General features: G+C 31.6%; 2 protein-coding genes across 2 annotated transcripts in view; one reads left to right on the top strand and one right to left on the bottom strand.

Annotated features, from left to right (window-relative positions):
- The window catches only part of LOC147382830 (uncharacterized), a 118,441-nt gene that overhangs the window by 88,351 nt on the left and 5,485 nt on the right, over positions 1 to 24,605 (bottom strand). The window lies entirely within an intron of this gene.
- LOC147382833 (protein FAR1-RELATED SEQUENCE 5-like) lies at positions 17,899 to 20,926 on the top strand. Its single transcript, XM_086427235.1, has 4 exons — positions 17,899 to 19,199; positions 19,241 to 20,208; positions 20,306 to 20,375; positions 20,505 to 20,926. Exons 1-3 carry the CDS (start codon positions 17,899 to 17,901, stop codon positions 20,371 to 20,373), a joined length of 2,337 nt encoding a protein of 778 aa, XP_086283361.1. The 3' UTR covers positions 20,374 to 20,375; positions 20,505 to 20,926.

The following is a 24,605-nucleotide window of genomic DNA, read 5'->3' as shown; positions in this document are numbered from 1 at the left end:
TTCGTCTTCTTCAACCCATCCAACAGCTAACGCATATTTTAAAAAAAATATATATTTTTTTTAAAAACTTCAATCTCTGATCCCTCGCAATAACAATTTTTTTAAAAATTATACTCGACAGATTAAAACCACCTCTAATAACAATTTTTTTTTTAAATAAATATTAGTCTAGGCAATTCAAAACTGTTTCTAATGTTTTAAAAAAAATTATTAAATTTTTCGTTTCAAAATAAAACCTACAATTATATTAAGAAAAAGTCTTGTTATTGGCACCCCAAATTTCATTTATCACACTTCAATTTCTTAAGAAATGTTATTGACACCCCACTTTTTACTTATTATACTTCAATTAATTATCACACCATAATTAGAATAAAACACAATATTCACATTACAAAATATTATCACACTCTGTTCAAACAATTTCACTAGGTAATTTTAAATAACCACTCTATGTCAACCAGACAAGCTTATGAGTTTTACATGAACACACTCAAGGCAATGGCTTATTAGATCTACATAGATGTAACACATGACACCAGGATATTTCAAATGATGGCCATGAAGCTATTGTATCCATATTTAAAGATAAGAGAATATAAAAGAGCAGTATACTGGCTTTCACAGAAATTAACCTACTAGGGAGTACCAAGCATGCACCTTTAAACGTGAAAATTCTTCATGTATAGCTGGCAATTTATGAACAAAGTTTGATATTAATGTATGAAGAATCACAAAAGGAAATTCTTTTGGACAACAAAACATTAAGGGAAAAAAATTCAGGATGGATAATGGTTTCTTCAAAAAATCAGATAAGCAATAGTGCAACAGATTAGAGGAAATTAGGGGTATTTTTCAAATACATAGAAAAGCACGATTCCTCTTTCGCATTGGGAAAGTTTTGTCCATAAAATACTATACAAGCTTTGTATGTGTAAAGGTAGGGAAAGAGTATGAATTTTTTTGACATAATAACAATTTACCCAAAAATATGATTGACTAGCACTCGTGGATTTAACTCAAAAGACATAGAGTTAGCTAGTTATTTGTAAAACTAGTTGAATTAAAATATGTTTGTGTTCCAAATTACCCACTGAAGGAGAGAGATTAGAAGAAATTAAATTAAATGCAACTTCATTTTTCTTTTCTTTTAGCTCTATTGATATTTTCTCATTAGTTTTCCAATTCTAGTCATGAATGCGCTCTCGATAAAATAGAGTGAAAAGTGTAAAGAAATAATTAACTACTTCAATAAAATCTGAAGAAACCAATTCTATTTTCTCAAAGGAAAATCCATGAGGGACTGTGATTTGATTGTCATTATGCTGATGTGATAGTAGATTGTTTCCTCAACATACAAGTAAAAAGAATCTATGGTTATGTGCACAACTTCATGTGAGAAATGTGAGAATGGCAGTAAAAAATAAAAACCTTTTTAAATAGACTCTAAATCTTACTTATACCCAATTTCTAACCATATAACAATTTCACACAAATTGTTAGAAATGTGAGAATGGCACACCCAAATTGACACTCCTGACCTGACAAGTTTGGGAACCGTAGATCTATATAATTCCTTCGGGATAAATTTTTTAATGGGAATGTGCAGATTTAAATCCTGAGGCATGCAAATCTACGATTTTTAAACTTGTCAAGTCAAGAGAGTTGAATCAGTGTGTCAAGTCAGGAGAGTCGAATGAGTCTACCACGTGGGATAATTAGATTATCATGATTCTTCCTAAAATACCCAAATGGAAAGTTTCCAAAATTAATAGAACTCTTAATTTAGGCATACCCCTACGGTTTGGTCAATACTGGAGATACCCCTATTTTTTCAAAACGATGTCATACTTCTTGACCTAAGTCTTCTGTCATGTAGTAAAACAAATGACTTATATGTACTCATCTTCAACCTCCAACAGAAAATCCCTTGATTTTATCCCTTAAACAAGTCATCTTCAACTTGAAATTTTTATATACTTCAAAATACAAACCCCCACCCAAGAACAAGAAGGATTTTGGCGGAATTAAAAGATGAAATCTTTTACCCTAAAATAATACCTTTCTAAACAAATATGGAAGACGAAATCTTTTACTCACATATTCAATCTGAAAATTCTTCCTACTACAACATATAGACCAAAATAATTTTTTATTTACTTTGGGTATTTTTGATTTTTTTTTCAATAATAAATAATAAAATTTTAAAGAGAGCTTCTATTGTATATTTTTTCCAATTGAATTTGTCACTTTTATAATCTACGAACTTATGAGATGATCACTTTTAATATCAACGAATTCGTAGATAAAATACCAACTATTTTTCCATGTCAATGATTTCGTTGATAATTTATTGACAAATTCATTGATTATAAAAGTGATGAATTAATTGGAAAAACATGTTTTGGGAATTAAAACGAACAGTGTACTAAAATTAGAATTTTGACATAAGTTGCGAATGTTTTAGAAAAAATCCTATATTTACTTATGAATTGGGGTGGCATTAGCCAAAGTTGGTGTGGCAATATAATTTCTCATTGTAAATGAGATGCTAAAATAGTAATATTGGAACGTTAACATCGTGAAATTCTCAAAAGGTTAAGGGTCAACATGAAAACATACCAAATCATAGGGCATCAACTTTAGATTTATTGAAAAATAGATTTTTTTTAACGCTAGTAAGATAATGAGAAGTTAAATTTCAGGCTATTGCATCATTTTCTAACAATATGAAATCATTTTCAAGCACAAAATTACTTATAAAAAAAACTAAAAATCTAGCATAAAGTTTTTCCAAGAAACTTTTTTCCTGAGAACCAATGGAGCTTACACTATGTGAAAATAAGAAATTCAATAGAAAAAATTGACGGGCCAAGGCCCAAGAATTTTAAAAACTAAATTTTGATGGTCTAGGACCGTCGAAATTCTAGGTATTCCCAGATTTGACGGTTTAGAACTGTCGAATTTCTCTCATCCTTCATTAATTTGACAGTTTCAGCCTATTGAAAAAACAAGTTTGACAATAAAAAATTCGATGCCAATTCGACTCTTTTGACCGTCGCATTTTATGATATTTGATGGCCAGCGCCATCAAATTTGAGCTTTTTTCACATTGTGTTAAGTGCTTCAAATAAAAAATAAATAAATAAATAAATAAATAAAACTAGTCAAAGTGAATTGGATTTCAAGGTGCCTCAATCCCATGGAATCATCCAACTATCTCATCAGCTCCAAAATGAATCAAGTTAGGTGAGACATTTCGACCAAGTTATTGAGTTAAACATAACATCTATTATGAAGAACAAATATAAATGGCTTAAAAGTTTCGGATTGAGTAGATTTTTAACCAATCTGAAACTTCTAATCTCGTCAAAAGTGATTTACAAATTGATGGTCCACAATTCTTAATCACTTTTGAATTTTATTTCTTCTTTTGTTCAGTGAGGCCCATTTCAAAATCGGATTCAAACCCAATCAATCTAAAACTTCAGTTGTGGCCCTTTGAGTTGTGTCCAACATGGAAGCAGCTCAAATCCCCAAAAATTTTAAAGAAATATTGTGAAATTTGCAACAACAAAAAATCATGCGTGGGCCCTTTTCCTCGATTTTTGTATATTTGAGATCCCTAGCCCATCTCAACACCGATTTGAGCCGGGACTAATCAAATCAAAGATCTTAAGTCTTGACGAGACGTACACCATGGTGCTGATGAATTTACTATTTCATCCATCAAGTTTTTGGAAATTATGAATTTTTTTCTTCTAAAAGGACGAAATCACACCGGGACCCTCAGAATATTGTGAAAACATTTCAAGACACTAAAAAGTGGTTCAAATAACTTGGGAAACTTGAAATTTTAAGCAAGCCCAGCAAATGTTCGGAAATTCCACTGGCCACCTAAAATTTGAAATTGCAAAAGGTCTTGATTTCATCAAACTTTTCAAAATCAAAGTCGACCTACTCTCAATCGATTCGTGACCCAGTGGAGCAACGATTCTAAACTCATCAATTGCTAGAGTAATAAAGGATAATATTGGTGCATGCTTTAGAAATTCTTGGGTTGCTGACGAGCCGAATACTAATCAATCATTCGAGTCTTGATGCAATACCCTGCACATTGACAATCAATTAAAGCAAAAATAAATTGAGAAGTAGGATTCAAAGTCAAATCAAAGTCAATCAATAGGTTGTCAATGGTAGAGATGGACTTTTGTCAACCAGACCCAGTGTCTCGACGATCCAACTTGATCATTTTTAATGACATCCTAGGACCATCAAATTTTCGGTTCAATTCAAAAGTATGTCTAGTTAAAACACACCAAATATTGTTGATGGCAAGATTAGGTAACCGCGTAAGTAAGTGAGTCGGGCATTACAAACTATGAAGCTTTTTGTGGCGGTTTTAATTGCCACCAAATTACTGAAAATCGCCTCCAATACATGTAAGGGCGGTTTAGTCATATGCCCACTATAATGGTGTCTTCAATTACTTTAAGTGGCCATGTAACGTCGGTTACAAAACCGCCTCTAATTAATGTGATTTAAGGCAATTGTTAGAATTTTAGAGGTGGTTTAAAACTGTCTTGGATTAATTTCTATAATTAAATAGATGAATTATACCCGACGGATTAAAACCACCCCTAATAACAAAAAAAATTTAAATAAATATTAGTTTAGGCGGTTCAAAACTATCTCTAATATTGTAAAAAAAAAAAATTATTAAATTTTTCGTTTCAAAATAAAACATGCAATTATAAAAAGAAAAAGACTTGTTATTGGCACCCCAAATTAAAATTAAAGAAGGGATTTTTCCTAGAATGTGTGGAACTTGTGTCAAATTTTCGGTTTCGATACACTGTTCATTTTAATTCCCAAAACATATTTTCCCAATTAATTAGTCACTTTTATAATCAACAAATTCGTTGATAAATAATGAACAAGATCGCTCATATTAAAAAATCGCTGGTATTTCATTTACGAAGTTGTCGATATTAAAAGTGACAAAATTACGAATTCGTAGATTATGAAAGTGATGAATGCACTGAAAAATCATGTTTTGAGAATTAAAATGAATAGTGTACGGAACCCGAAATTTCGTCATATTCATTGCACGAACTGGAGATTCACCCAATAAAGAAAATAAGCAATAGGTTGAGAATAAGTAAAATTTGGGGTGCCAATAGAAATTCTCAATTTGATCTAAAAATATAAAGTGGTTTAATCTAAAAATATACGGAGTCAAATAAAAAACTTGATCTATTTATTTTGTTATTAATATTTTTATGAAAATAAAAAAATTAATATTTTTATTTATTAAAATCTATTTATAAATTCAATATAATTTTATTTGACTCATTTAAGTAGACTTGCTAATTTTTTAGTTGAATCAATTTGATGAACATTCAAGTCAAGTTTTACATATTGATATCTTTTAATAAATCTAATATACATAGATCAAATTAGTTTGATGATGATTATAACCATACTCATCTATGTGAGTTAAAAATCACTAGTTTTGAAAAGAGAAAACAATGATTTTTTTTTTCATTGTTATATAAAGAGATGATCATAGTCAAGTGGCATGTCGTTAATTTTGAAACATAGGTTTACTCAAATATTCTCGAATAAACATGTTTCTTTAAACCTCAAAATTCGTTGATAGGGTAATTACGGCGTTTTTGTTTCAAAAGTTATTTTTAGACTAATATTTGATAATATAAGTACTAAAGAGTCCATATTTTTTCAAGAGGGACTTTTTGATACATATTTTCAAAAAATAGGTATTTGAGGTCATTTTCCCAAGATTTTATTGGATTAGTATTATTTTAGATTAGATTGATAGATTTACTTCTACTTAGATTTCTTTCCATTAATTATTATCTATGGTTCAAGTTCATATGACTCATGTAGAATACACTATCCCAATGGTGTAAACACGAAATCTAATAGTTGGGATTGATTTATCCTCGGGATAAGCATTCTCAAGAAACGTGCTAAGCATAAATATAAAGAGTAACAATAAAGTGACTCCCCCACATGGCATACTCAATTGAATCCTCTTGACGTGACATGTGCTTGAACTGTAGATCTGTACTCCTCGGGATACAAATTGTGGAGTACAAATCTATGACTCAAGCACATGTCAAGTCAGGGGGAGTCATTTTATCACAATTCTACATATAAATCCTAACCGTTGCCAAGATCATGTGTTTTCTACATGAATCACCAAACTTGACTCATTTTCGATATAAATCTTATTAGGGTTCTCGTAATCAGATCCAATGAAATTTAATGCAGGCCCTCGATCAAAGTATTGCTAAATTCCTTTAATACACAACATGGTACCAAACCTTCCTAAATTATACATAGATTATTCAATTTTTTGAAGTGGCACCAACATTAAGGCTCATTTCCATTACATATCCCACATATTGCAATTATTTCCAAAAAAATAAATAAATAACCTGCCAACCTTAGCACCTCTCAAACTTCATCAAAGCCTTTTCTTCATGCATTTTCATTAAAATTTTATTTATTTATTATTGATAATATTTTCTTAATGAAGTCGTCTCTTGATTGTTGTATTGTTCAGAACATGCCCATTGGGACATGATGGAGAGAAGATAAGAGTGGATGGTTATTTCTTTATCTTGTAATTAATTAGTTCTAATGTTTTTATTTTCCTAATGATCAAGCAAGAGAATATCTAATTCTGATGTTAATTTAACCATTATAAGTTATAAGAATTAATGTAATCTTTAGCTCCGCCATGCACATGCTAAATCATTTCCATAATTTTTTTTTTTTTTATATACATTTTATGGGGATTTGAATACATCGAATTGGGGCATTGTTGATCAAGAGCAGCTATGATTCTATCAAATTGAATCATCGGAACCCAAATCCTTGGTCCATATCTAAAGTTATCAAATCAAAATCGATTGGATTTTGGGTCTAATCCGACATATTGAAAGCCCTTTCTAATCTACCTATCCATTTTGCTAAAATGGGCTTATGTTATCTTTTCTTTCTTTTTTTTCCTTTTTTTTTTTTCAGTTTTTATTTTTATTTTTTTGGGTCGTTGGTAAATTGGACTCGAACAATATATCTCAAAGTTGCATCCCAATATGTCAATTAACTGAGCTAAGATCAAAAGAGTTTTTTTTCTTGAGAAAATTACAAAATTATTAAGAGAAAAGGCCACAATTATTACCATAGAGGAACACTGTTCATTTCAATCTTTGAATTGAAATATATTACGGTATCGATACAAAATGTTTACCATATATTTATATTAATTTTCTTTACTAAGCTAAATCATAATGTACCAAAAAAACCAAAAAAAAAAAAATTTGTAGGATCTTTATAATTGCATGTAATTTGTGTCTAAGGGAATAGAAAACAACGAAGTCATTATTAAAATGTTCCAAATTTTGCTCTAAAATTTCTTGAGTCTGGTATAGATTGATTCCTATTGAACCATCCCCCTTGGTATTGATTGATCACTGCTTCCTGTAATGAAAAGCACTCTCAAATATACGACTTGTCTTCAATATTATATGTATTACACTTGCGAAGTGTTTGATGACATCTTATAGCCTTCACTATGCTACAAATATATATGAATTTTGTTCAAGTTCATCATTCTAAGAGAGTCAGTGGGATACCATTTGGTGTATAGGTTCAAACTTCAAACTATAACGTCTTGATCATGAACCTTGAACACAGAATTTAGATGTTTGGTTATTTAAATTTTACTTCAGCAACTATAATTAATCAATCGAACTGAAAGTTCATATAAAGGTCATTTTTCATTGCAATACTAGCACTTTTAACTCTAATAATATTTTCTGACTAGTTTTCCAATTCTAGTCATGATGCGCTCTCGATAAAATAGAGTGAAAAGTGCAAAGAAATAATTACCTACGTCAATAAAATCTGAAGAAACCAATTCTATTTTCTCAAAGGAAAATCTTTGGGGGACTGTGATTTGATTGTTATTGTGCTGATGTGATGGTAGATTGTCTCCTCGAGATACAAGTAAAAAGCATCTACGGTTATGTCTACAACTTCATGTCAGAAATGTGAGAATGGCAAAAAAAAAAAAAACTTTTTAAATAGACTCTAAATCTTAATTATACCCAATTTCTAACCATATAACAATTTCACACAAATAGAAAATTTTCAAAATAATAACTTTCTTAAAAGAGTTGTGGCAATCTGACCATCCCTCGTGGCACACTCAATTGACTCTCCTGACTTGACAAGTTTGGGAATCGTAGATCCATATAATTCCCTCGAGATACATTTTTTTATGGGAAAGTGTAGGTTTGAATCCCGAGGCATCCAAATTTACGATTTTTGAACTTATCAAGTCAAGAGAGTCGAATCAGTGTGTCAAGTCAGGAGAGTCGAATCAGTGTGCCATGTGGGATAATATTGGTCAATATTGGAGATTTAGGCATACCCCTACGGTTTTGTCAATATTGGAGATACCCCTGTTTTTTCAAAACGATGTCATGCTTCTTGACCTAAGTCTTCTATCATGTAGTTAAATAAATGACTTACATGCCCTCATCTTCAACCTCCAACAGAAAATCCCTTAAACAAGTCATCTTCAACCCGAAATTTCTATATACTTCAAAATACAAACCCCCACCCAAGAACAAGAAGGATTTTGGCGGAATTAAAAGATGAAATCTTTTTCCTTTTCTTTTTTACTAAGTAACCTAAAAATAATTCCTAATCGAACCTACATACCTTTCCGAACAAATATGGAAGACGAAATCTTTTACTCACAAAGATGTTGAAGATGATGGGTTTTTGGGTGAAAAACAAAGAGTCTTCTTTGTTAAAATAAATATTATTTTAACCTATATTTTCAAGAGTTGAGATCGGAAGAATCACCAAAATAATTTTTTATTTAGTTTGGGTATTTTTTTTTTTTTCAATAATAAATAATAAAGTTATAAAGAGAGCTTCTATTGCTACAACCAACCTTGCTAATGCTGGCCAAACTGCCTGTTCATTATTTGGTGACTCACATAGAGTGAATCTCCATTTTGTGCGATGAAATTGACGAAATTCTGAGTTCGGTACATAATTCATTTTAATTCTTAAAAACATGTTTTTCCAATTGAATTCGTCCTTTTTATAATCTACGAACTTATGAGATTATCACTTTTAATATCAATGAATTCGTTGATAAAATACCAACTATTTTTTCATGTCAATGATCTCGTTGGTAATTTATTAATAAATTCATTGATTATAAAAGTGATGAATTAACTGAAAAAACATGTTTTGGGAATTAAAACGAACGATGTATTAAAATCAGAATTTTGACATAAGTTGCGCATATTTTAGAAAAAATCCCATATTTACTTATGAATTGGGTGGCGTTAGCCAAAGTTGGTGTGGCAATAGAATTTCTCATTATAAATGAGATGCTAATATAGTAATATTGGAACGTTAACATTGTGAAATTCTCAAAAGGTTAAGGGTCAACATGAAAATATACCAAATCATAGGGGACCAACTTTTGATTTATTGAAAAACATATATTTTTAACACTGGTAAGATAATGAGAAATTAAATTTCAGGCTATTGCATCATTTTCTAATCATATGAAATAGTGGAATTTCTTTTCCACAATTATCCAGGGATTAAAAAACTAAAAATCTAGAAGACGAATTCAACAAAAACTGAACTCTTACCAGAAGACGAATTGTCAAGGTTCTTTTCTCCCAGTGAAAAAAAAAAGAATAAAAGAAAAGAGAGTTGACTTTTACCATAATTTTAAAACTAGTCAAAGTAAATTGAAATTCAAAGGTGTGTCATAATAAACATAAATTTTATTATGAAGAACAAATATATATGGCTTAAAAATTTTGGATTGAACAGATTTTTAGATTTTTAACCAATCTGAAACTTCTAACCTCGTTAAAAGTGATTTACAAATTGATGTTGTAGCCCAATCAATCGGATTCAAACCCAATCAATCTAAAACTTGAACTGTAGCCCTTTGTGTTGTGTCCAACATGGAAGCAGCTCGAATCCCCAAAAAATTTAAAGAAATATTATGAAATTTGCAAAAACAAAAAATCATGCGTGGGCCCTTTCCTCGATTTTCGTATATTTAAGATCTCTAGCCCATCTCAACTCTGATTTGAGCCTGGGACTAATCAAATCGAAGATCTTGAGTCTCGATGAGACGGATGCTATGGTGCTAACGAATTTGCTATTTCATCCATCAAGTTTTTGGAAATTACGAATTTTTTTCTAAAAAGACGACATTTCAAAACACCAACAAGTGGTTCAAATAACTTGGGAAACTTGAAATTTTAAGCAAGCCCATCAAAAGTTTGGAAATTCCACTGGCCACCTAAAATTTGAAATTGCAAAAGGTCTTGATACTTTTTAAAATCAAAGTCGACCTACTTTCAATTGAGTTGTGATCCAGTGGAGCAACGATTCTAAACTCATCAATTGCTAGAGTAATAAAAGATAATATTGGTGCATGCTTTAGAAATTGTTAGGTTGCTAACGAGCCGAATATTGATCAATCATTCTAGTCTCGATGCAATACCCTGCACATTGACAATCAATTAAAGCAAAAATAAATTGAGAAGTAGGACTTAAAGTCAAATCAAAGTCAATCAATAGGTTTTCAATGGTAGAGATGGACTTCTGTCAACCAGACCCAGTGTCTCGACGATCCAACTTGATTATTTTTAATGACATCCGAGACCATCAAATTTTCGGTTCAATTCAAAAGTATGTCTAGTTAAAACACACCAAATATTGTTGATGGCAAAATTAGGTAACCATGTAAGCAAGTGAGTCGGGCATTACAAAATATGAAGCTTTTTGTGGCGATTTTAATTGCCACCAAATTACTGAAAATCGCCTCCAATATATGTAAGGGCGGTTTAGTCATATGCCCACTATAGTGGTGTCTTCAATTACTTTTAGTGGCCAAGTAACGGCGGTTACAAAACCACCTCTAATTAATGTGATTTAAGGCGATTGTTAGATTTTTAGAGGTGGTTTAAAATTGTCTTGGATTAATTTCTATAATTAAATAGATGAATTATACTCGACAGATTAAAACCACCTCTAATAACAATTTAAAAAAAAAAAAAAATATTAGTCTAGGCGATTCAAAACTGTCTCTAATGTTTTAAAAAAATTATTAAATTTTTCGTTTCAAAATAAAACCTGCAATTATATAAAGAAAAAGTCTTGTTATTGGCACCCCAAATTTCATTTATTACACTTCAATTTCTTAGGAAATGTTATTGGCACCCCACTTTTTACTTATTATACTTCAATTAATTATCACACCATAATTAGAATAAAACACGGCATTTACATTACAAAATATTATCACACTCTGTTCAAACGATTACACTAGCTAATTTTAAATAACCACACTATGTCAACCAGACAAGCTTATGAGTTTTACATGACCACACTCAAGGTCATGGCCTACTAGATCCACATAGCTGTAACACATAACACCAGGATATTTCAAATGATGGCCATGAAGCTATTGTATCCATCTTTAAAGATAAGAGAGTATAAAAGAGCGGTATACTGGCTTTCACAGAAATTAACCTACTAGGGAGTACCAGCCATGCACCTTTAAACGTGTAAATTCTTCATGTATAGCTGGCAATTTATGAACAAAGTTTGATATTAATGTATGAAGAATCACAAAAGGAAATTCTTTTGGACAACCAAACATTAAGGGAAAAAAATTCAGGCTGGATAATGGTTTCTTCAAAAAATCAGATAAGCAATAGTGCAGCAGACTAGAGGAAATTAGGGGTATTTTTCAAATACTTAGAAAAGCACGATTCCTCTTTCGCATTGGGAAAGTTTTGTCCATAAAATACTATACAACCTTTGTGTGTGTAAAGGTAGAGAAAGAGTATATATGAATTCTTTTGACATAATAACAATTTCCCCAAAAATGTAATTGACTAGCACTTGTGGAATTAACTCAAAGAGATAAAGTTAGCCAGTTATTTGTAACACTAGTTGAATAAAAATATGTTTCTAATTTACTATAGGATGTCATCCCAAATAATATTGTGGTGTTCTCGTAGAGACATCAAATAAGAACTTGATGAGTGGAATCCACATATGAAAATAAAAAATAGCATTCTTTTGTTCTGAAGCTTAGAATATAGCTTTTCAGCCTCCATTTGTTTTTTTTAATTTTTTTTTATTTTATGGTTTGTTATTAAAATGTCTTTTTTTTTTTCCCCAACACTCATGACAGAGTTGATTCAAATGTAAGAACTACAAACTTCTAATGGGGGTCCAAGATACTTTGATTAGAGATGCAAGCTTTCTCATTTACATTAGAAATGTAGAATAGATCTCAAAAGGCTTTCATACAACCTAAAGAGCAAATAACATTGCCTCCATACAACCTAATTTCTGACTAATTCAACTTTCCAACAGAGCCAATATTGCGGTGGATTATTTGGCTAAGAGAGGAGCTCTGGCTAAGAACTTAGATGGTTGATTCTTAATATTAGGATGGGGTTCCATTCAATACCTAGGTCATCGATCAAAAAATGGATATTTATGTGATTGGGAAAGTTTTGATATTTTACACTTTTTTCAAAAAAAATGTGCTATTTTGGTTAAGTACGACTAGATGAGGGAAGTGGAGCCAAATTAGTAGTATAAAACTTTATTTAAGGTGTGGAAGTTGAGTTGCGAGGCAGGGAGTTTCCATTGAGCATGTTTTAGAAATTGAACAGGATTAAAATTTTTAAGTGAAAATATTGTCTATAAATATATTGAGTAAACTATAAATTTTTTGTTTTTGTCACACTCATGCACTGTTGACATACCTTGCAATACTTGTGCTGCTCATTGACACAATACACTTGGGTGTGGATCGTTCTTGAAAAAGTCCAAAAAATGGAAATAAGTTTGTGCAGTTTTTTAAAGTGTTCAAGGTATAGAACCAATTAGCCCATTCGAATGGAGAACTAGAAACTTAAAATTTTCACATCCAGAGATTGATATGGATCTTTGCATTGCTCATATAGATAAATTCAAATTCCTAAGAACAAGAAACTTAAAATTTTCGCATTCAAAGAAGTATATGTATATCGACTCTGTTAACTTGGATTATTTAGACAACACCAATAAACTAAAATGAATAAATAAAGATCCTCAAAAGATTGAAATGGACCCCAAGTTGGTGGCCCAACTGTTTCAATCACATATGCATCAAGTGTTTGGTTCAACCGTCAATATCTATTATCTTAGGGTGAACTTTTAGAAGGGCTGAAAAAACTTGTCAGTTAGGCTACTGGACCGAGGCCAAAGTGCTTGTCGTGATTGTTTGAAGCCTAAAAAATTATTTTTACTAATTTGTAAGATATATCTTGGCCAAAGATTCTGGCAAGAAATTTTCTAGCTTCTAATGCAAGTCAGTCTCATTTAAAAAGCCTTGGATTATGTTAAATCAACTAATCTCTTTAATGTTGAGTTCAGTTTAAATTTCCTAAATATATTCCTCTGCTCCATATAACAGGGGTATTGATATCATCGAAGCATTGCGGCTACAAATATAGGCTTAAAAATATCTTTATTACTCGTCAAACACGGGTCTTCCCATTACTCCAATAACGACCTTGAGCCTGATAGAAGATGATGGCTTTTATAGTATTTAGAATGTCAAGTATTCTACTTCATTGTATTATGAACATTCTTATTTTTCATCTAAATTACATAATTATCATTATTTTATTTTATTATTAAATATTTTTTTAATTAGATATATCTTACTTTTATTAACTTTACCAATCTTGACATGATGGAGACCTAGAGTGTTTACAAAGACACAAGCCAACCAAGTTGCAATGAAAGACCCAAACCATTATTTATTTTAAAAAAATTTTAAGTCCTCGAAGAAAAAATATATATCTTTTTTACGTGCAGCCTTGTCCCATACTCCAATGGTGATCTAGAAAGAAAATGATGACATTTTGTATTTTTTATAATAATTTGAGTGTCAAATACACTTTTTTTATTGCATTATTGTAAAATTCTTATTTTCAATTAAATTACATAAGTTCCATTATTTACTTTCGAGATAAGACATTAACAATGTTGATCTAAAAAATCTTTTAGTAAGAAAAACTTTATTGGCAAATGAAGAAAATAAGCAATATCCTTATTACTCGTCAAACACGGGTCTTCCCATTAGTCTGATAACGACCTTGAGTCTGATAGAACATGATGACTTTTGTAGTCTTTAGAGTGTCAAGTACTCTATTATATTGCATTATGAACATCCTTATTTTTCATCTAAATTACATAATTACCATTATTTTATTTGATTATTAAATATTTTTTAATTAGATATATAATACTTTTATTAACTTTACCAATCTTGACATGATGCAAACCTAGAGTATTTACAAAAAAACAAGCCAACCAAGTTGCAATGGATAACCCAAACCATTATTTATTTTAAAAATTCTTTAAGTCCTCGAAGAAAAAATATATATCTTTTTTACCTGCGGCCTTGTCCCATACTCCAATGTAATCTAGAAGGAAAATGATGACATTTTGTACTTCTTATGATAATTTGAGTGTTAAATACGCTTTTTTATTGCATTATTGTAAAATTCTTATTTTTAATTAAATTAGATAAGTTCCAGTACTTACTTTCAGGATAAGACATTAACAATGTTGATCTAAAAAATCTTTTTAATAAGAAAATTTTTATTGGCCAATGAAGAAAATTAGAAATATCCTTATTACTTGCCAAATACGGGTCTTCCCATTACTCCGATAACGACCCTGAGTCTGATAGAAGATGATGACTTATGTAGTCTTTAGAGTGTCAAGTACTCTACTTTATTGCTATTTTTATCTAAATTACATAATTACCATTATTTTTTTTATTAAATATTTTTTAATTAGATATATCCTACTTTTATTAACTTTACCAATCTTGACATGATGTAGACCTTGAGTATTCACAAGGAAACAAGCCAACCAGGTTGCAATGGACAACCCAAACCATTATTTATTGTAAAAAATCTTTAAGTCCTCGAAGAAAAAATATTTTTTTTTTTTACGTGCAGCCTTGTCCCATACTCCAATGGTGATCTAGAAAGAAAATGATGACATTTTGTACTTTTTATAATAATTTGAGTGTTAAATATACTTTTTTTTATTGCATTATTGTAAAATTCTTATATTTAATTAAATTAGATAAGTTCCATTATTTACTTTCGGGATAGGACATTAATAATGTTGATCTAAAAAATCTTTTAGTAAGAAAATTTTATTGGCCAATGAAGAAAATTAGAAATATCCGTATTACTCGTCATACACGAGTCTTCCCATTATTCCGATAAGTCTTCGAAGGAAAAAAAATATATCTTTTTTACGTGTGGCCTTGTCCCATACTCCAATGGTGACCAAATGATGACATTTTGAATTTTTTATATAATTTGAGTCTCAAATACACTTTTTTTTTTTTTTATTTTTTAAAATTCTTATTTTTAATTAAATAACATAAGTTCCATTATTTACTTTTGAGATAACACATCAACAATGTTTTTAAAAAAATCTTTTAGTAAGAAAAACTTTATTGGCAAATGAAGTAAATAAGCAATATCCTTGTTACTTGTCAAATGTGGGTCTCCTCCCCTTAGTCCAAAATGACCATGATAGAAGATGATGAGTTTTGTGATCTTTAGAGTGGCGAAGTGCTCTATTTTATTGCAATATAAACATTCTTATTTTGTAACAAAATTACATAATTACCATTATTTTATTTATTTATTAAACACTATTAAATATTTTTTAATTATATATATATATATATAATATATATATATATATATGGGTCGCGTTCCTAAGACTCATTTTACGACTCACATCGCGACTCACCATTTCAGCCGTTCGATATTCGCTAAATCGACGGTTCAGATCGCGACTTGAGTTTAAAACGATGAAATTTCGTTATTTACAACTACCTCCCCGATAACAAAATAAAAAATAAAAACTAAAAACGAAATTTCAGCTCAGCCGAAACTTCGTCTTCTTCGCAACTTTCAGATCTGATTTCTCCATCCATCTTCGCAAACGCAGAGAGAAATCTTCTTGTGTTCATCTTCGATCTCTTCATTTCTGCCCTCTCTTTTCTTTCTCTTTACAAAATCATCGAAAGAAACGAAGTCGAAAAAAAATCAGAACGAAAGAAAACTCGTCTTCTTCGTTTCTGCCCTCTCTTCTCTTTCTCTTTACAATGCTTCTTCCTCATCTCTATTCCCTCTCTCTCTCTCTCTCTAGAACAGACGACGGCTCATACAAACGAAGAGCTCGACAGAAACCCTAAGGTAACAAATCACAAACCCTTGTTTTTTATTTTTTTTTGCACTTTTATTTGTTTAATAATTTTTCTTTTTAATTTTTTTGCTGAGTATCTCCATCTCCATCTTCGTTTTCTTCTTCTTCGGTTTTTAGTGTGTTGTTGGGTGGTGACTTAGGGCTTTCAATTTTTTCACTTTCTTGTTGGATTTTTTAAAAAAAAATTCCAAATTTTTTATTATAGAGACAAGGTTGGTGGTGACTTAGGGCTTTCAACCTCTATTTTTAGATTTTTCTACAACCGGATAACCAAGGTTGTAGAGATTTACCCATCTACCTAAGAGATCTTGAAAAAAATACCACTCTTGAATTCCTTAAAGAGTTTACACCCAAAGACAAAGAAAAAAAGAAATCCCTAGATTGAAATGATGATGTCCATGAGAGAGTTTAATGACTTCTATATTAAAACTTTATCATTTCTGTTAAATATGCAATTTTTACCTATCAAAAACAGATAAAGAAATAATGATGTAATGGAAGAAAATTTAATTTAAAACTCCTACAACCAAATTTTTTTAGTTTTAGAATTTTGTCTATTGACATGGATTTTTAACCTGACAGAATTCATAGACTATAAAACTGACAGAATTCATGAATTCGTAGATTATAAAAGTGATGAATTCACTGTAAAAACATTTTTTGGGAGTTAAAATGATTATTGTACCGAATCCGAATTTTTTTCATATTCAGGGTACGAAATGGAGATTCACCCCTTAAAAAAATAAGTCATCATTGAGAATAAGTGAAAAGAATAAGTGAAAATTGAGGTGCCAATAGAAACACACTCTCAAATTTTTTGTTTTGTTTTAGATTTCTATTTGTTAGATTTAAGATTTGATATGGGCCTAATCCTAATTGTAAATAACTATTGAAGTTGTGTCAATGTGTTATAACACTTTGTAATGTTGAGAATAGGTAAAAGTTGGGGTGCCAATAGAAACACACTCTCTCATTATTTTGTCTTTTTTATTTATTTATAAAGATTTTCATTTATGAGATTTAGGATTTTATATAAGCCTAATCCTAATTGTAAATGACTGTTAAAGTTGTTTCAATGTGTTATGACGCTTTGTAATGTTGAAATAATTAGTTGAACCAAGCTTTTGTAATGTTTGGATTGTGTGTTTTAATATTTAACTAGGGTGTGATAAATTATTTATGAAATTGGGGATGTAATAAGTAAATGTATATCACTTATTCATTACAAGTGGCCTTATAGACTTGGTCATATTTTCTAAGGCTTTTCGAGGTAAGTTAACTAGCTATTTGACACACATGCCACTAATCCTTTTGAGGATTTTAGAAATGGCTTTCCATTTATTCTTTTAGATAGCTTCGAGTATCATTGATTTGAATGTAAGAAATATGAGTTGGCAACTCCTTTTGTATTATTATTTAGATGTTGAATAAATAGAAATTTCAATATATTTTGGTTAATCTCAACTGGGACTTCTGTTAATTTGTTTTAGATAATTCTTCATGGATATGATTGACGTTGACAAGTGTGGGAGTGTACATATGAATGAAAATGTGGGATCATCTTCGATTATGGAAGTAGATATTGGGGAACATGTTGATTACCTCAGTCCTAACAAAGATGTTCAAAAGTTAAAAGCACCATATGTTGGAATGGTTTTTGATTCAAGTGAGGAAGCAGAAAATTACTATGAAGAATACAGACGTCAAGAAGGGTTTTGTATTCGTATACGAAGTAGTTCAAGGACAATAAGAGGTTCAAATGCGGTGACTGGGATAAAATATTGTTGCATACATGAAGGCAAACATGCACCGAGGATAAAAGAAGATGCGATGACAGATGAGAATGAAAAGGGGAAGAAGAGAATTGCAAAAAGTTGTTCTACTGTTAAATGTGGATGTGGAGCATACATGCGCATTGTATTCGACCAACGTGTAGTAAAATGGAGAGTGTCGCTTTTCAACGATGATCATAATCACAAGATTGTCACGCCATCGAAGAGAATGAAAATAAAGTCGAACCGAAATATGCCGAGCGTAGCTAAGGATCTAACAGAAATATTTCGTAATCAAAACATTCAAATTAATAAAGTTCCATCAATTCTTTGTGGAGATATGATCGGTTTTGATAATAGAGACTGCTACAATCACCTTCGAAATGTTAGGCGACAGGATTTGGAAAGAGGCGATGCACAATGTGTACTTGAGTACTTTATTGAAAAACAGAATGAAAATCCACAATTTTTCTATGGGATACAATGTGATGAAGATGGGAGAGCAGTTAATTTTTTTTGGGTGGATGCGAGGTCAAGATTGTCATATGAATATTTCGGTGATGTGGTTACATTTGACACAACTTATAGGACAAATAAGTACAAGATGCCGTTCGCCCCGTTTACTGGAGTCAATCATCATTTTCAATCTATCCAATTTGGATGCGCTCTTCTAGGAGATGAGACAGAGACTACTTTTGTATGGTTGTTCGAGTTGTGGCTTAAAGCTATGAGGGGAAAACATCCAATTTCAATAATCACAGACCAGGACTTGGCAATGAGGAATGCAATTGCCCAAGTTTTTTCCAACAGCCGTCATCGTCTATGTATTTGGCACATTCGGAAGAAATTTGCGGAAAAATTGTCTCATAAATATTTTGAAAATTCTACTTTCAAAAGTAAGATAGAAAAATGTATTTGGTCGACATATTCTGGGGAAGAGTTCGAAAAACAGTGGCATAACGTGATTCAGGAAAATGGATTAGAAGAAAATGAATGGTTGCAACACCTGTTTGAAATACGGAATCTTGGGTGCCTACGTATAATCGAACAACTTTTTTTGCTGGTATGAATACCACTGGGCGTAGCGAAAGCATTAATGCATTTTTTGATGGATTTGTTAATTCGAGAACAAATCTCAGAGAATTTGTTGTGAAATATGAGGAAGCATTGAAGAATATTTTGAAAAAGGAGAGTGATGAAGATTATGAGACAGAACACAAGTTTCGATGTGTCAATGAGAACGACTTGATTTTGAAACATGCAGCAACAGTTTATACGAGAAATATATTTGAAAAAATAAAGGAAGAATGGGTCCAAGTTTTTCGATATAAAGTTGAAAGAAGGGAGATGGAAGAAGGAATTCAAACGTTTTTAGTGAAAACTAAGTTTGGCGAGCCTGATGACTTTATTTTGAAAATAAATGTGGATACCTACGAGGGTACATGTGGGTGCAAAAACTTTGAGTTTTTTGGAATTATTTGTCGACATTTTTTAAAGGTGTTCACACATCTTGACATTGATGTTATACCATCACACTTTATTATTGAGAGATGGAGACAAGGGGCTAATAAATTTAGGGTGATGGATGTACAAGTAGCAATCGATGGGAATGAACCTTCCGAAGCATTGAGATATGGCAATATGTGTAAACAGGCTACTACATTAGCCAGTTATGCATCATCTTCAATGAAAGCATACACATTTTTCACGAATGCCGTAAATGATTTGTCGAAACAAATTTATGCAATTAAAATGGAAGAAATGACAGAAATTGTTGCTCAACCGAATGAAGAGGCACATGAAAAAGAAAAATGTAACCTACCTCAATTACTTTTAAACCCGAATATCACGCAAACAAAGGGTAGAAAGAAGGATGACAAGGGAAAAGAAAAAGTTGATACTATGGGTAGGTTGAAAAGCAGTATTGAGTTGAGGAAACAAAAGAAGAAAAGAAAATGTGCATTCTGTCATAAATTTGGACATGATAAGCGAATATGTCCTGTGAATCCAAATAGAAAGAAAAAAGATTGTACTCAAGGTAATTATAAGTATCTTTATAAACTAATGACTTAATTTAATGCATTTAATAAATTTTAAGTAATGTCTTATTTATTTATTTATGAATTTTTCTTCAGAAATTGATGATATACAAGAATTGGGCAAAGACATGGAGAGCGATCACGAGGCCTTTCATTTGGAATGAGGGTATGTTATGTTTTCCTTTGAATTTACATTTTTGTTATCTTGTGAGTTGGAATCTGATGTAGTTTTCTTTCACTTTGATCACAGAGTATAGTTTCTTACTACTGTTAACTATTTGGTGTTGATTTATAGGGAGTATAGTTTCTTAATGCTTCTCTTGCAATGGAATGACTATGCTTTCGCTTGGATATGTTGTCGTTAATCACATTTGCCTTCTTTTTAATATTCTTGATCTTTGTACCAGAGGGAGTAATTGATCCCAGTAAGTCGATCCCATTTGAAATCATTTATGACACCATTATTGTGAAGCACTATGAGCGATTGACCCACTGAAAGAACATTAATCTATTTTTTTTTTTCTCTCTTTTGTTTTATAGGCATTGCGGGATTAGCGGTGACATATGGACTTAATTTGAACATGTTACAAGCCAGACTCATATGGAATCTTTGCAATGTTGATAATAGAATTATATCTGTGGAGAGAATACCTCACTTGTACACATGACTCCTAGTCATACCGAATCTCTATGCCACATGTATGTAGGTTTGTTTGTTCCCACTTCATTGTTGCCTTAAGGGAATACATAACAAATAAATAACACGGCTTGTCTCTCGAACCTCAACTGCAATGACATCTGTATCTATGTTCCTACTTACTTCTGGGTTCCCCTTAACCCCAATAAGGCAATGTTCCTTGCTATGATTGAGCCAATGGCCTGTGCGTCCCGTTCTGATAATTTTTTGTAGTTGATTAGTCTTCACCCAAATGAGCTCCTCGATGTTCTAAACTGAGGAACATAATCAAATGTATGTCAGATTATATGCACTTTACAAACATAAAAGATCCTCCAGGATTGAAGTAAGATCTAAGAGTTTCATCTACGACAGCAAAATCAGAACAAGCATGTATGACAAGATTTTGGTCAAAATTTTCACATTTTACTATGCATATATCTCCATTATCTACAAAAACTTTGATGAAAAGTATACCTGAAGAATCAGACATGTTAGAGAACAACTTACGCGACTTGCCATTCCAGTCAAACAATTGAAGGAAACCCCCAACATAACCTCCACCACCCTTTAAACCTCGTTTGTCAATCCCCATGTCTCATGTAGAGATCAAGACCATCCAACACTCAAATGAGGGGAAAATCATGTTTCTATAAACATGTTTCTCAAGAATCTGGAAATTTACAAATATAAGAAGAATAATTAACTTCACCAAGCTAAAAATTTACCCCAACAACACATAAAACAGAAATTTCAATCAAATCCACATTTCAAAGACCCTCCAATTTCAATCAAAATGGATTTTGATGTATAAGACATTACGTACCACATTCACCCCAATTATCTGTAAACTAGAATTTCAAACATGAATTTTAAATTGATGAATTGGACAATAAACCAGACAGAATTGAATGGGACACATAGCCATTTTTTAGGCCAAGGTTTAACCAACAGAACTCATTATGAAAGCAGGCCTTGAATTTCTTCAACAGTTACAAAATACAACTATGTACTAGTGAAATAACAAGAAAGCAGCAGCTGAAGCAAATTGGAAATACAGTAGAAAATAAAAAGATTAGATACAGAGAAAGAATAGAAAATGAAGTTGAAGGACAATGAAATGAGATCTTAAATGAAAGAAGAACATAAAAGAGAAGCTCAGTATTTGAAACTAAAACTCAACTAACAACAAATGCTATAATGGCCTGATTTGGAGAATATAAAGTAGCATTAAATGGAATCTTAACAGCCCAATTGTGGAAGAAGAAAAAAAATAAACTACAAAGGAAACTGTAGAAATATTATAAATAAAAAAAAATAGTACTTCAGTTGAAACAAAACTTCAAATAGCAGAACAATAGGAAGAACAACAATTTACAAGCTCAAATACACAAATCCATTTGTTTCAATATATGTTAAAACATGAAGAAATATCAATGGAATGCAGAAAATCAAGTAAATCTGCTTTCACCTCCATTGCTGTCTTTCACTTTGATGAGCTTCCTTGTATCTCTCCCAAACAATGAATCCAACAACCCCATTTTCCATAAAAGAAAAGCATCAATCAATCAATCAACTCGATAAATATCAAATTAAATTATACCCCCCAAAAAAAAAAAAATTCAGAAAAAGCTTCCAAGAAGAAAGAATTTATAAATTGATGATAAATACGCCATCATTGCCAGTTCAGTCTAAGTTCTCATTCTAAGTTCAGTATGAATAAATTGATGATAAATACGCTGGGGGAAAACAAATTGACTGGATAGCTTATGTTTTGTTTGCTCTATGATAAGTCACAAACGAACAAATATTCAGAATCACCACACTTGCATCTGCCTGTACACACGCGTACAACTATCACCCTCATATGCACCCCACAATGCATGCAAGTGCACACAGGCAGAGGTTTGTTAGCATGCCAGGGTTCACAAACACATTCAGATTAGATGCAAGAAAACTGATTAGGCTGATAATGCTCGAGATAATAGAACTACTTGCAACTTCTAGAGCACACTAATTGTATAATTAAATGCTAAACAAAAAGGTATTACAACAGCCATTTAACATTTGCACAAATGCAATAAGACAACCTTCTGAAGAATGTTTAAATATGCAACAAGTGCTTTCGCATCACCCTCCTCAAACTCGAGTAACACAACTCCAGTACTTTGAAGGAACTGTTTAAACTTCTGTTCATAAATTGATAAGCAATCAAACAAAGTACTCCACCAAATAGAGCGGAATGCTTTACCCTGAAGTAACTCAAAAACCTTTGAAGCACCCTCCTGACCAAATGCAATGCACATATGTAAGTATAAATACATGTGACAAATAACTTTGCACATTGAGGCAATAATCATGCAGGCAATGCTCATGCTTACACCTCTTAATCTGACATAATGATGGGCAAAAGCAATAAAGTTTGAATCTCACTGCTTTTAGTAAAAGTTACCCATTATCTTGGGATGTAATGTCACCCAATGGTTGAGCCTGGATGAATAGAAGGTCAATGACATGAACCATGTAAAAATTCAGCACAAATTAGATGCATTAAAAGCAAAAATCAAAGAGTTTTATTTAAGGATGAGAAAATTAAAGAAAGTAGTTGGATTATTTTCAAAATGAAAATCACATGGGGAGACTAAGTATTAAAAAGAAAGAGTTCTATTTTGATGACTTTCAAGTCTGTTTTCGTATATGTTTCATCATTTCTTACAGTTTCATAAAAATTTTGTTAATATTTTCATATCATTTCCATGAAAATTGTATAAATTTTCACACTAATCGAAACATTTTCATTGAATATTTTGATTTTGAATGACAAAGAATATTGACTCAGAAACAAGAACTTACAGAAAACCTAATGCTGAATCAAAAAATTTCAACAAGGAAACTTAGTAACTTCATTGTGACAATTTCTGCAAATCCATAGATTATAGATAATTCTCAAGGGAGAAAAAAATAAGTTTGAATATCCACACCATAACCCATTTTTCTCTCCATAATAAAAACACAGCAAAGACCGATAATAAAAAAAAATTATTAAACAAATAAAAATGCAAAAAAATTAAAAAAACAAGGGTTTGTGATTTGTTACCTTGGGGTTTCTGTCGAGCTCTTCGTTTCTGTGAGTCGTCGTCTGTTCTAGAGAGAGAGAGAGAGAGGGAATAGAGATGAGGAAGAAACGTTGTAAAGAGAAAGAGAAGAGAGGAAATCAGATCTGTTGGTATGTGACGAACGCAGAGAGGAAGTCGAGATCGAAGTGAGAAGAAGACGAAGAAGAATGGTTCGTCGGTGCCGTTGCAAATGATGTTGGTCTGTGTATCGTCGAACGCAGAGAGGAAGTCGAGATCGAAGAGAGGGCAGAAACGAAGAAGACGAAGTTTTCTTTCGTTCTGATTTTCTTTCGTCTTCTTTTCTTTCTATTTTGTGTTAGCAAGCAAGTCGACCGATGTTCGAGATCGAAGATGAACACAAGAAGATTTCTCTCTGCGTTTGCGAATATGGATGGAGAAATCAGATCTGAAAGTTGCGAAGAAGACGAAGTTTCGGCTGAGCTGAAATTTCGTTTTTAGTTTTTATTTTTTATTTTGTTATCGGGGAGGTAGTTGTAAATAACGAAATTTCATCGTTTTAAACTCAAGTCGCGATCTGAACCGTCGATTTAGCGAATATCGAACGGCTGAAATGGTGAGTCGCGATGTGAGTCGCAAAATGAGT

Source organism: Akebia trifoliata, chromosome 16 (genome assembly GCF_017979445.1).
Source record: "Akebia trifoliata isolate Shusen 1 chromosome 16, ASM1797944v1, whole genome shotgun sequence".
In the NCBI taxonomy this organism is placed as follows: domain Eukaryota; kingdom Viridiplantae; phylum Streptophyta; class Magnoliopsida; order Ranunculales; family Lardizabalaceae; genus Akebia; species Akebia trifoliata.
The sequence above is the reverse complement of the archived record's forward strand: the minus strand, read 5'-3'. Positions and strand labels throughout refer to the sequence as shown.

Excerpts from the sequence above, each read along its gene's own strand:
- LOC147382833 (XM_086427235.1), top strand. The coding sequence starts at position 17,899 with ATGGATATGATTGACGTTGACAAGTGTGGGAGTGTACATATGAATGAA. Across the intron at positions 19,200-19,240 it reads TTTGAAATACGGAATCTTGG|TACCACTGGGCGTAGCGAAA; the intron begins GTGCCTACGTAT and ends TGCTGGTATGAA. Across the intron at positions 20,209-20,305 it reads GAAAAAAGATTGTACTCAAG|AAATTGATGATATACAAGAA; the intron begins GTAATTATAAGT and ends ATTTTTCTTCAG.